Source organism: Drosophila willistoni, assembly GCF_018902025.1.
Source record: "Drosophila willistoni isolate 14030-0811.24 chromosome XR unlocalized genomic scaffold, UCI_dwil_1.1 Seg144, whole genome shotgun sequence".
NCBI lineage: Eukaryota > Metazoa > Arthropoda > Insecta > Diptera > Drosophilidae > Drosophila > Drosophila willistoni.
Window position 1 is genome coordinate 6880371 of NW_025814057.1, and position 12653 is coordinate 6893023.

At 38.6% G+C, this 12653-nt stretch overlaps 1 protein-coding gene across 2 annotated transcripts in view; it reads left to right on the top strand.

The window, feature by feature from the left end:
- Nucleotides 1-12653, top strand: part of LOC6639249 (triple functional domain protein) — a 42556-nt gene that overhangs the window by 14252 nt on the left and 15651 nt on the right. The window contains exon 1 of one of the 2 annotated variants that reach the window (XM_015179056.3): nt 2138-2752. The exons of the other annotated variant lie outside the window; for it this stretch is intronic. Coding sequence (XP_015034542.1) covers nt 2153-2752 — 600 coding nt within the window. The 5' untranslated portion in view covers nt 2138-2152. Of the gene's footprint in view, nt 1-2137; nt 2753-12653 lie in introns of those variants that run through there. 2 annotated transcript variants of the gene reach the window in all.

Sequence of the window (12653 nt, forward strand, 5' to 3'; positions counted from 1 at the left end):
TTCGTGGCGGCTTCGGGTGCGGCTGCGGGTGTTAGGGGTATTAGGAAAAGGGAATTTCTGGCATTTTGTCAACGCCACAAAATGTCAACGAGAAGCCAACAACGTAACGGCGGCGGGTATCATCATCATCATCATCGTAATCATCATCATTGTCATCGCCATCGTTGGTACGGCTCGTTCGCTGGTTCGTTCCAGTGTGGGTGTAAAACAAACTTTTAAATGCCAGTAACCAGTAAAAGACACACACAAACACACACACACACACAGACGGAAAAAAGAAAGAAAACATAATCCCCATCCCCTTGTTTCAGTTAGGGATGGGCCCAACGCCACTTAGCACCAAGCCAGCTGGCACACACACAGGAAGAGAGACACCCACACACACACGCACGAAAAACATTTCTAAATGGCCATTGCAAATTTCCACAAACATATGTAAATTTTCACGCGTACATGAGTACACTGAGAGAAATGTCCTAAAACCCCCAAAAACATCCCAAAACTAAATCAAACTGACAACGCTTCAAATACCATCGAGTTCATTAGCTTTAAGAAGGGGCATATCAGGTGATCTTTTCCTATCCAGGATATGCTATGTTCTTAAATACTCTTTGTTAAGTCTTAATATTGGTTCATTTTTCTCAGTGTAGAGCAAAAGATGTGTCGAAGTGCAAGTGAGCATATTATGTTAACTAAATTCTACGGCCTTAAAATTGAATATTTAGGAACGTTTTGTTAATGTTTCGATGTCTGTTGCTTTCTAATTTAGTGAAAACGATTTTTTGTCCGGTTTTCCACAATTTGCGATGCTCAAATATTTTGCCATTAAAAACTATTTTTGTAGGGCAACATTTAAGATTGTAATGAAGCAGGCTAAAAGGGTGGACGGGAGGGGAATATATATGTATATGTTTTTCATATATATTTTCTCACAAAATTTTTAATCGGCCAAGTGGCGGACGCTATGGCGCACCTGCCACAAAACTGTGAAAAACACAGCCTCTGCCCACCCCACCATCCCTCTGTTCGCTTTTAACCCCTTGATGGCCCACAATTCTGTTTGGCAGCAACCTGGCAACGAAATCGTCGTCAGCTGAGGCAACAACAACACTAAAGTGTAAAAATAACAAACATATAGGAAAGATAGTGATGGTAATTGGGAGGGCGGGGGATGGAGGCTTTGGAGTGGGACTAAAAAATATATGTGTATATGTGAACATATACATACATGCATATACATATATATATATATATATTTATAGGTAAATGTGTAAACAAAACGTGAGACTGGCAAAAATTCAAGATAAATTGTGGGTCCGGCAGCAGCTTTTTATCTGAAATGAAAACAAAAACTGAGCAAGAATAAAAACCAAAGAACAAAAATTAATAATAATTCACAATCAAAACAAAAAGAAAGCAAAAAAAGCAAAAAACCAATGAGCAAAATAGAAAAACTGTAAAATAAATATTGCATAAAAATTAAATATAAATATATGTATGTATGTATGTATTTTGTTTGGTTTTTATGCTTTTATTAAAATCATTATAATTTTTTTTGTTTTTTTTTTACTGTTCAAAAGAAAATTTAAAAGTAATTTAAAAGCAAAGAGATTACCTCCGGAACGGTGTTCAAATGAGGTGGAGGTGATGGCGCCTCTACCTAAAATCCCGTGTAAAATTCAATCAGCGTAAAAGTTTAAAAATAAAAACCAAAATCCCACCCCGTCGCCTCCCATTACCTGCCATATTGCTCCTCAACGGGTTTTGGGAATATTTTTTTTTTGTCTTTTTATTGATTTGTTCTTGTACTATGTGTGTGTGTGTGTGTGTGTGTGTGTGTGTGTGTGCCCGGCATAAGCCACAGACCCGAAATTGTTATAAAAATAAAAAAATAAATAAACAGAGTGTGAGGTAGAGAGAGGGGCTATAAGAAGTGCCCTTCCTCTAGAGCCAAACTTAACCACTCACTCACTTAACGCTTTCCTTCATCATCCCTTTTTGTTTTGTTGGGTTCTCGTCGCGCAGTATTGAAATGAATGACAAAATGAATTTAAAGTGAAATTAAAAATAACTAAAATATACAAAAAAAAAAACCGGGAAAAGATTAAATAAATAAAGAATAGAGGCAAGAAGTAAAAACAAATCCAACATAATGAAAAGTGTGAAAAAATTCTTAAACGAACGCATGAATAGCGTGGACTCAGCTGATGGAGGAGGTGGAGGCGGTGCCAGCGCTGGGGGCAAGAAAACCACATTGGATCGCCTGAAATGCTCCAGCGGAGATCAACATCAGAGCCTGGATCAGAATGCCGGATCTGATGCCAATCCATCGACGACAAGCGGCAGCGGAGCTGGCTATGTCTCACTTCCGAATACCCCACTGCCCCTAAGTGCTCCCATTGCTGTGGGAGATCCCTCGCCCTCACCCTCATTGGCGGATTCGGCACAGAATACACCGCTTTGCACGCTGGATGAAGATGACACTACATCGCCAAAACTACCAGCAACTGCTCCGGCTAACCAAGAGCAATCGCCCTTTACTTTCCCAACGGTGCAACAGCAGCAGCAGCCGCCACCGGCGCAGCAGCAGCAGCAGCAACCAGCTCAGCGTAAAAGTCGGCGTAAAATTTCGTTACCCTGGTTCCGACAGTCCAGTGTGAGCAGCTCACATGGAGTTCTGTCCCGGCAGCATACCATCGATACACCCAGCTCGTTTCGTTTCTTTCGCCAGCCCAGCAATAGCGGCTTTAAGGTAGGACGATATATGTATGTCCTTGATAAGGGTTGGGATAAGCCAAGGGACTCTCTGTCTGTCCGCCTACCACGTGTGATTATCAAATATTTATGTTGAAACGTCAAAGCGATTGACTTGACCTTAACAAAAAACTTATTTCTTATTGATGCGTGGCAAAAGTTTTGCCCACAAGCACCACCACCACAATCACCCCCACCCCTCTCTTATACATATATTCCCTCTGCCCAGTGGAAAGTGCAAAGTTCAATCTGTTTGTGGCAAACATTTCTCTTATTTCCTTTTCTTTTTTTTGTTTGTGATTATCATTATCATTTTGATTCTTGGATAATGACTTGACCTTTGATAAATGTGATTTGTAAGGCATTAGAAATGAGATTAACCGACCAAGAGACGAGAGAGAGAACAAAACGACAAAAGGAGAAGATTGTGAATGACGAAGCATCTTTGTCTGATGTTTGCATTCTCATTCTCGACTTTAACATCTTACTCCATTTGTTTTGATTAGTTGAGCTGTGTCTAAAATATTAATCATTTGCGATTTATACTTGATACTTGATATCTGTATCGTTTGTAGTCTTATTTTGTATCAGATTTTATATTTGCATTCATCATCTTTCCTGATGGAGTAAAGTGGATTAGAGTGGAATCAAAAGATCTTCTTCTGTTTTCAAGTAAATTGCTGTAAAATGGTTGTTGACTCAAGCACAGTTGAATAGGTTGTGAAGCATTGTGTATTCATTTTTGTTGCTATTTGGCCATTGTTCAAGTAACGCTTTCAATTATAAAAGCCTTTCTCTCTTCATTCTGTTCCCTACAATCAAGCAACAATTTTCACACATATGCCTCACGGGGTTACGAGGTGGTTGCGTTGGGTTGGGTTGTAGTTTCTTGCCTTTCTCACATAGCTTACCATTCATAATGTATTTATCACTTCATCAGGGCATGTAAAAGCTTATTATCAGCAGCAGCAACAGCAGTATCATCATCATTATCATCATCACCATCATCATCATTATCAGTATGCCGCACTGTGTGTTGGGCTGCTGCTGACCTTGCCTCTTCTTGGCCTGCCCAAGCAATGCCTTGCCTCTCCTCTACCGTTTACCATCTTCTCGGACTGACATCTTTTGTCAATTTAGTGTTTGAGTGATGTCTCAACTACGTCCGCTTCTTGTGGGTTCTGAATGCGAAAGAGGATGATGAAGATGAATATGAGGTGAGAGGGCAGGGCAGGGCAGGGCAGGCAGTAAGCTTCCTTGTCTTGCCCTTTCTAGTCAATTTACTATTAGACATTGTTGTGGTTCTAGCTATACAGAGAGGGTATGGGGGTGTGTGTGTGTGTGTATGTGCAGGGACAAAATTAAAGTTCATGCCTTTGACTTTTATGGAAAACGAAAAGCAATCTCTATACATATATGTACATTTTAATTTAGTGTCGCAAAAATATTTATGCGCTTGTTAAAGATATATATATATATATCACAAACAAAAACCAGCCTCTCTCGTACGTGTGTGTGTGTGTGTGTGGGTGGCATTCCTCTTGTTTCGCATCGTTCTGCATCTTATACTCTGTTTTCTGTCTTTCCTTCTTGCTTAATGCATCGTTGAGCTCGTTGCCTGAACCATAGAAACTTGCCTGAGTGGAATCTCTTTCTGACTGCCAACCAGCGGGATGATGGGGCGTATGCTTTATGCATTTTATTATAGCATACTTTTGCGCGCACAGGCAAAATAAATCCCCAGAACCAGCCAGCCAGAGCCATATGCGGAAAGCATCTCTCGAAAAGCAACAGCATCAGCATGAAAAACGAGTCTTTCCTCAAATCTCATGAAAAGGAAATTTTCCCAAAAAAAAAACACAGAATGTATGAAGATAGTAGTAAAAAACAAAAAAAAAAAAAAGAAAATATACCTCATGCTGCTGCTGTCAGTTGCAAGTTGCGGATTTTACATGCTTGTTGTCCTCACTTTCTCTCTCACTCTTCTGCCCCTCTCTCTCTCTCTCTCTCTATCTCTGGTTCTGTCTCTAAGTAAAACCGCAATGACAAACGCAACGACAACTGGCACAGTTGCCGACAACTTCCACAGCAATCTGAAACAGAATAGAACAATTGAAATTTACAGTCCAATCCTTTAAGCATATAAAACACACACACATATATAAAGAGACACAGACACAGAGACAAACAAAAGTGCAAACTGAAAAAGACAATTTCATGAAATGCTATATATACATATATACTATGTATAACCCACTTTTATTTTTATGAGAAAAGTGATTTACATTACGTTTAATTGGAACTGCTTGCAAAATATTTAAAATTGACAGACTCAAACTGTAAGATCTTACCAAAATTAAACCCATAAAGTCTTCAACTAACTTAAAAAAAAGGGAAACTTGAATAGAAAGATGCACTTGGAAGATTACTTGGAAAAGAGACTTCAGCTTTTTATGACATTTCATTCTTTAATATTGTTGGATTTTATCTGCTGTGAGTGTATCTATATACATATGTCTAGAGTCTAGACATTTTCCATATCTATTGGATTGCTGTGCAAGTCTTTCAATTTATTCTATTCATCTCGAATTTCATCTTGTTTGATGATGTCGATGATAATGATGGCACAGTTACACTTTCTAGCTAGAACTCTCTCGCTCTCTCTCTCTCACTCTCTTTCTGCTTGGCTTCCTCACTTGGAGATGCAATTCCAAGAGCACAATAAACAAAATCTCTCAAGGCAAAAAGGAAAAGATACTTCAGCAAGCATATAACTGCGGATTTTTCTGCTTTATTCACATTTTTGTGTAGTTGGTCTTACCTCTGTCTCCCTCTTTCTCTGTGTGTGTGTGTGTGGGTGTGTGTGTGTCAGCACTTGTCGTTGACAATGATATGCAAATTGCGCAAAAAGTGGGCGAGAGTGAAAGCAAAAAGGAAGGCCAAACAAAATTGTAACTAAATTGTTGGCTGGTAGCAACAGCAATAAAACTATGCAAGGGCAAGCACAAAAAACTTGAGCAAGATACAACATGGAAGATACAAATGTATCTTACAAAATATGCCCAGAAGCAGTGGCAAGCAGAGCTCCAGCTACAACGAACACAAGCAGCTTAAGCTTAAATGTCCGAGTTCAAGCAATCAAAATCATCATTTTATGCCTTTCATTCTGCCAACCAGCCATAAAATCAATAGCAGCATCAGCATCGGCAGCAGCAGCACCAGTTACGCCCACTATCAATAGGATGGACCGCACTTTTAAAACCACAGCAATTCACAATTGGTCCCTTGTTGACTTCTCCCATACTGCCCCACCCCCACCCTTCCCCACCCGAAGGCATACCCCATCAAATGAATGAAATGGCAATGGCATTGTGAATAGGTATGGGAATGGATATGGGTGGGAAAATCTTCTATATGCTCTCGCTCACACAGTTAGAGAAAAACCATTGAAACCATCCAACCATCCATCTATCATCTTCAGGCCCGTTGGCATTTTTCAGACGACATGTGTGAAGCTTTTTGGCACGCACAAATTGTTGTTGTTGCTGCTGTTCTCCCATATTGATTGTCCTCCTTCACAGTGTGTACTTCTCCTCCTGTTGTTACTCCTCCTCCTTCTTCTTCTTTAGCTGGGATGCTTTTCGGTCGGTGGTTCAACAACAACAACAACAAAATTGACATGGTGGCCAAAAACTCGTTCCTTTTCTGTTTTTTTCGTACCCCGCACGTTTTCAAAACATCATTTGGGCTGGTCAAGGCTCGAGGTCTTCAATTTGTTTGCTTTGTTAGCCGCCTTTTTCGAATTGCCATTGAGCTGGAAGAGGAAAAATATCTTGAATTAAGCTTTAAAATTGTCAAATCATACATTCAATCACTAGGCAAACTGCAAATAATAATATCTTTTATCCATTTTGCATAATCAAATTATGCCAACAAGGCAAAACAAAAAAAAAAAACACACATTTGATTTACATTTGAAATTCAGAATTACATATTTCATTTTGCATTTATGTCACTCTTTTTTCTTAGACAATTGTGATCCTAATTTCATTATGCCATAGAATAGGATGTCCTTCTGAATTGCTTCATCCTCGGGAAGACCATGTGGTTATGCCAGCTTGACTTTTTGGATATTTCAGCTAAACTATTTTGCAAATCTTTTCCTTTTGCTGCATGAGCAAGTTATTTTGGTATTTCACATCATTTTTGCTGGCAACACCATCTCATCTGAGCATCCCTCAAGTTGAGTAAACTATAAAACAGAAATTTCAACTATTTCAAGAGGAAAATAATCTGAAAAGCTAATTATCTCAACGTTTTCTTCAAATTGAATCCAAGTGTTCACTTTGAGAGTTGTTGAACTAATTTAAAAATTAGAAGTTGCGCTCAAGTTTATTAATCAAAGCCAAAGCAATGCAGATAATTCTGATTTCATTTTCCATTATGAACTTTCACTTCTTTTCGAATTAGTTGCCATTTTCCTTTTCGCCCTGCATCCTTTAAACTTTTCACTTCCCCCAGCCTCTCTCTTTCTCTCTATCTGGTTCTTTTTTCCTTCCGTTTTTATTTCACCCAGTGAACTTGTAGCTACAAATTAAGTCGCATGTTCATATTGCCAGCCATCCATCCGAGCGACCAGCCAACCAACGAACCCACCAACTCCCAAGTCTTTCATTAAAATAATGAAAGGATATATATATATATATATTTTTTTTTTCTGTGTGCAACTCACAGCAGAGGGTCAGCATGGCTAAAGACGTGCCACATGAACCGGAGTATGAGAATGAAGAAGAAAAAGGCTAAAGAGAAATTCGTATTTTACTCTTTCTCTCTGTGTGTGTGTGAATTTTTTAATTTTTGTTCTTGATGTTGCAAAATGCAATCAGCGCTCGCGCCTTGTTAAGCTTCCATCTCCATTTGCCCCTTTCACTTTAGTTTTCTTACTCTACCTCCCTGTAGGATCTAGGCCACATCTTTGCATAAAATAATTAACGTGGCTTACACTTGCCCCTTCTTGCCACTCTCACAGTAAGACATTTGCATATTTAATGGATAGGAGGGAAATTTTCTTGGTCAAAGCTCTAGCTAAAATTTAAATGAAATGAAAACTTTATTTATGCGTCAAGTTCATTTCTTTTCTGTTCTTCTTCTACATCTCATTCTGTGGCCTAGTAATAACATTTGAAATTCAATTGCAAATCAAACCAAAATCAAACCAACTCTAGAAATTTGCATATAGCCAAAGACACAAAGATTGTGAGAGATTGAGAAGAGGGTAGAGAAATAGAGTGAATGATGGGAAATTGAAAACCCAATAGAGCGAGTCTCTAACTAAGTAGATGCAATCGAAATTCAAAGTTAAAACTTGGCAGCAGCTTAAATTTCCATAGCCTTGAGAAGAGTAAAAAGTTGACGCCCTGATGTCGACTCGACTCTCGACTCGTTTCGTTTTGCGATGCGATGCGAGGCAAGGACAAAGTTTTTCCCAAAAAAAAAAAAAAAGGAGTACCGCCTTGTTCTCTTTCAGCCTCTGATTACAAGACGATAACAATAATAGAACAAAAGAAACTCACAAAGAACAAAACACACAAAAAAAAAGGCAAAAACCATGAAGGCAAAGGCAAAAAAGACCTCAACCTGAAAAATGCTTTTTATTATATATACCCTGCAATACATAAGAATGCACCCTTAGATTTATGCATAAAGGAAATTCATAAATTTCTTAAATCAAGTTCGACACAGCGAAAAATCTACCAACTTGAGTTGGACATTTCATTCTCAAAATACTGACATTATATATATCCCTATATAGATGCCCTCTGCAGGGTATCAGGTAGGTCGTCACAATGATTTTATCTAAAAAATTCGTTTCTTGAGAAAATTGTAAAGCGATTTCGCAAAATGTTAAGGTTATTATTGATGGCAAATAAAAACGAGGGGAGTGAGGCTTGACTGCGGAATGGACCGAGGGATGGGGTGGAGGCGAAGCTAAGCTTATGTCTTTGCCCTGTTTTTTATGAGTGAGAAAGCATCGTAAAAACCCAATTGCTGGCAAGAAGAAAAAAAAAAAAAACTTTGACGAAAAACTCCATCAATTGTTAAGTCATTAAAATGAAAAAGCCAAAAGCAAAAAGCTCCCCAGAGGGAGGGAAGGAAGAGTGCAGAGTTTTCGGTTGATGGCTGTCAAGTGAAATTACAAACATCATTTAACTGATTCGAATTATAGCCAAGATTTTACAACAAGTGGAGAGTCGTGTGCTCTCTCACTTTCGCTCTTGCTCTCAAGAGAATTTGCTTAAACATTGAGAAAAAACAATACAAAAAAAAAAAAGGAAAAAAAACGAAAATGTTGATAAAATTTCATTTTATACATTTTTTGTTTTTGTTTTATTTGTGCTTACAATTTGCCAAATAGCCTCATGGGACACATAAATCATTTGTAGATAGGACAAATTTATATATATATATGTAACTCTGTGTGTGTGTGTGTGTGTGTGTGAGAGTACTACACATGTGTATTGCCTAGATACATAAAACATAAACGTCTATTATTCAATTAACTTGCACAGTGGTGGGTGCAGTTACTCCCAGCGGAGAGGGGGGTTAGGCATCCAGTGTGGTGGGAAGGTTTCGACATCAATTACGTTGTAACCAACACAGTCAACAACATGATAAACAATAAACAGGCAGGGCCAACCGATGAAGCGAACAACGGGAGCAGCAGCAGCAATTGAGGGGAAAAAGAAAGAGGAGGTCGCTGGGCTCCCTTTACCATTCTCATTGGTCTTTCGCCCTCTCTCTTTGCCTCTCCGAGTCTCTTTGTGGTGTGGTAATTGTGCGACAACATGTTAACACCAAAAGCGACCACATTTGTGGGTCCCTACAATCTACCCCCTCGCTAGCTCATTCAATGCCCTAGACCACCAACACCAACACCACCACCAGATAGGCTCATTGTATGAATGTGAATGCCATGGGTGAAATACTGACTGAGGCAAGCGAGTGAAACAGGGATACAAGAGAAAGAGAGAGAGAGGGAGTGCTAAATGAAAGTCATTTTGAGTGCAAATCGAATAATATTCTAAATCAATTACGTGCAACTATGACACGATAGATAAAATGCTAAAGACCTTCATGATGCCTCTTGCCTCATGTCTATGGAGTTCAGCAGCAGTTGGTTGCACTTGGCTAATACAAATAAAAGACCAAGAACTTAATCTCAATACCAATTGAGAGTAATTTGTTGCATATACCAAATAAATGCTCGTTTAACTCTACTTAAAAGCATAAGTAAATTGTGTGCCTTGGGCATTGATCTTTTAAGAGTTGTGTAAACTAAAGTTCAGAGAAAAATGTGTCTGCATAATCCTTCAGTAAACTGTTAGGACGATTAGCAACGAAGAAAAGTAACTAAGGGAAGTCAAATTAATTGAACATTTAGTTTAATTGATATTCTAAACAGGTAGCAAATAATACAACTCTTCACAATATATAAAAAGTTTTGCATTAATTTTGAAGTTTATAAAACTATTGATTGGCAAATTGATTTCAAAAGTTGCAAACTGTTTCACTTTGTTTCGAAAGTTATCTTCAACTTGGACTAAAGTTGCAAAACAATGACATGAGTGAAATATTATTAAAAATAGTTTTCTGATGTAAGTAAAGAAAAGTAAACCGCAAAATGATTGTCAAAAGTCAGAAGGGAATTATTTATAAAAGTTGTGAATGGGTTTTTTTCATTTTAAAGCCATTTCATGAGATTTCAAGAGCTTTTCCATCCGTTAGTTACATACTGTGGCTGCTGTTCCATTTACTTAACCACACACACACACACACACTATTAACTATTAGATGTATATATTTATATATATAGTGCTCTACTTTATCCTTCTCTACTCAGTGTATTCCCACTTGCCATTAAGCAATTTCCAATGCACACACTTCAAAAATCATCAACATCAGCAGGCAGCCCAACAGCAGCAGCAGCAGCAGCAGCACTAAGAGTAGAAAGTGCGCATACGCCATGTTGCCTTCTGATGACAGCTTATTAGTGTATGACTATGTGTGTGTTTGCTGGTTGAAGTGTGCGTGACTGCAGCAATTTGCACCATACACTAAATGGCAGCGACAAATGATAATCATGATGACGATGTTGATGTTGGCTCACATTGCGTATACGTAATTTGCCATGATGCATCCTCTTTATACTGCCTCTTTGCCAGCTATTAGGAAAGTTATGCACAACTCAAAAATCAGGCATTTGTCAGAGTTGACATAACATTTATACTTTTGCGATTTATCTATATATATTTCTGACAAATTATACAGAGACTATGAGAATTAGAGATAGCTAGAGACAGAGAGAGAGCTAGACAGAGCGAGTGTGGGAGATAAATGGTATTTCTTTTGGGATGGACGGGAATGTGGGGACGGAAGTTTTTAATAGCTTTCGTTTTGTTGCAGACAAGCGCTAGAGAAACAAAATACACTGTATATATAGGTATATATAGAAAGTAGAGTACAGCAGCAGCAGCAAAAATAATATCCCCTGAGGGGCCACATCTTGTCTTACACAAACTGGCATAAAAGTTCGCTCTGTGCTCTGTGTTTGGAACTTTTGCTGAGCAAAAAACTTTTCAACTAATTGCATTACAAGCGGAAACGTGCAACATACTTATACACATACCAAAAAACACATACACATAGACACACATGTACACAAACACACACATAAACACAAGCGCGGCACGTTTCCGTGTCAGTGAAGCTTAATTAACAGAGCTTACCGCTGCCTCCCGCCACTTGCCTACTCCTCGCTTCTATCGTCACAAAAAAAAAAAAAAAGGAAGCTGGCCAACTTTGCCTCTCAAAGCGGGTAAAACACAGGCAGACACCGATAGAGAGAGAGAGAGAGCGTAAGTGAAAGACACGGAATATAGGCAGCCAGGCGTCCATAATACACTAAGCTGCTGTTGCTGTTGCTTTTACTCTTGCTCTGCTCCTGCTCCTTCCTGTGCCCGCTGATGAAGTTGATTTAATTGCGCTTATGAGCGGCCTTTGCCTCCTTCCATGCCATGCTCCTTTTCCTACGCCTCACACGCCTTGCCCTGGCTTGCCCTGCCCTGCCTCACACACGTCTTTGGTGACATGGTTTTTGCCAGTTGCCAGGGCCAGGTGTTTATATTGCGGCCTGAGAGCTCTCACACATGTGTGCACGCGCGCGCTTTGCCCGCCCCCATCGGTTTTTATGGCCCAAGCGACTCTATATAAATATTGTATATAAAATAAATATTATAAACTCGCAGGCCATTGAAAACGCAGCCACAGCTGACGATGTGATGAGAGAGGGCAGCACTATGACAAAAACGACACAACAACGGCAACAAAAACTGAAAAAAGGCAAAAAATGAGAACAGAAAACCTTAATTATAACATGTTGGGGTTTTGGGTTTGGGTTTATTTGTTGTGCTTTTTTAAACTGGATCAACACGGGGCTTTTAATATCTGATTATTAAGTTGAATTTTATATTATCTCCAACACACAGTGAAAAACAGAAATCAATATGTCAATGAAAAGAAAAAACGAAAATCAAAATAATTAACTATTGAAAACTGCAAACGAAATGATTGGATTAATTACAATATTTGAAATATTCTTTAGATTAACTTGTTGGCAAATCGTTTTCGAAGGTAAAACCTTTCTATTTTCAAATTGGAAAAGGAAATTTAAATATCTTTGAGGTGCACCTAACAAGCCAACAATTTTTAAACTTAACTGAGCAAGCAAATTGATTAGGAAACGAATGCGAAAAAATACTTTAATTTCGCTTACTTTAAACTTATGCAAATGAAATGAAATCTAAAAATATTTAAAGAGACTCTATAAAAGTCAATTTATA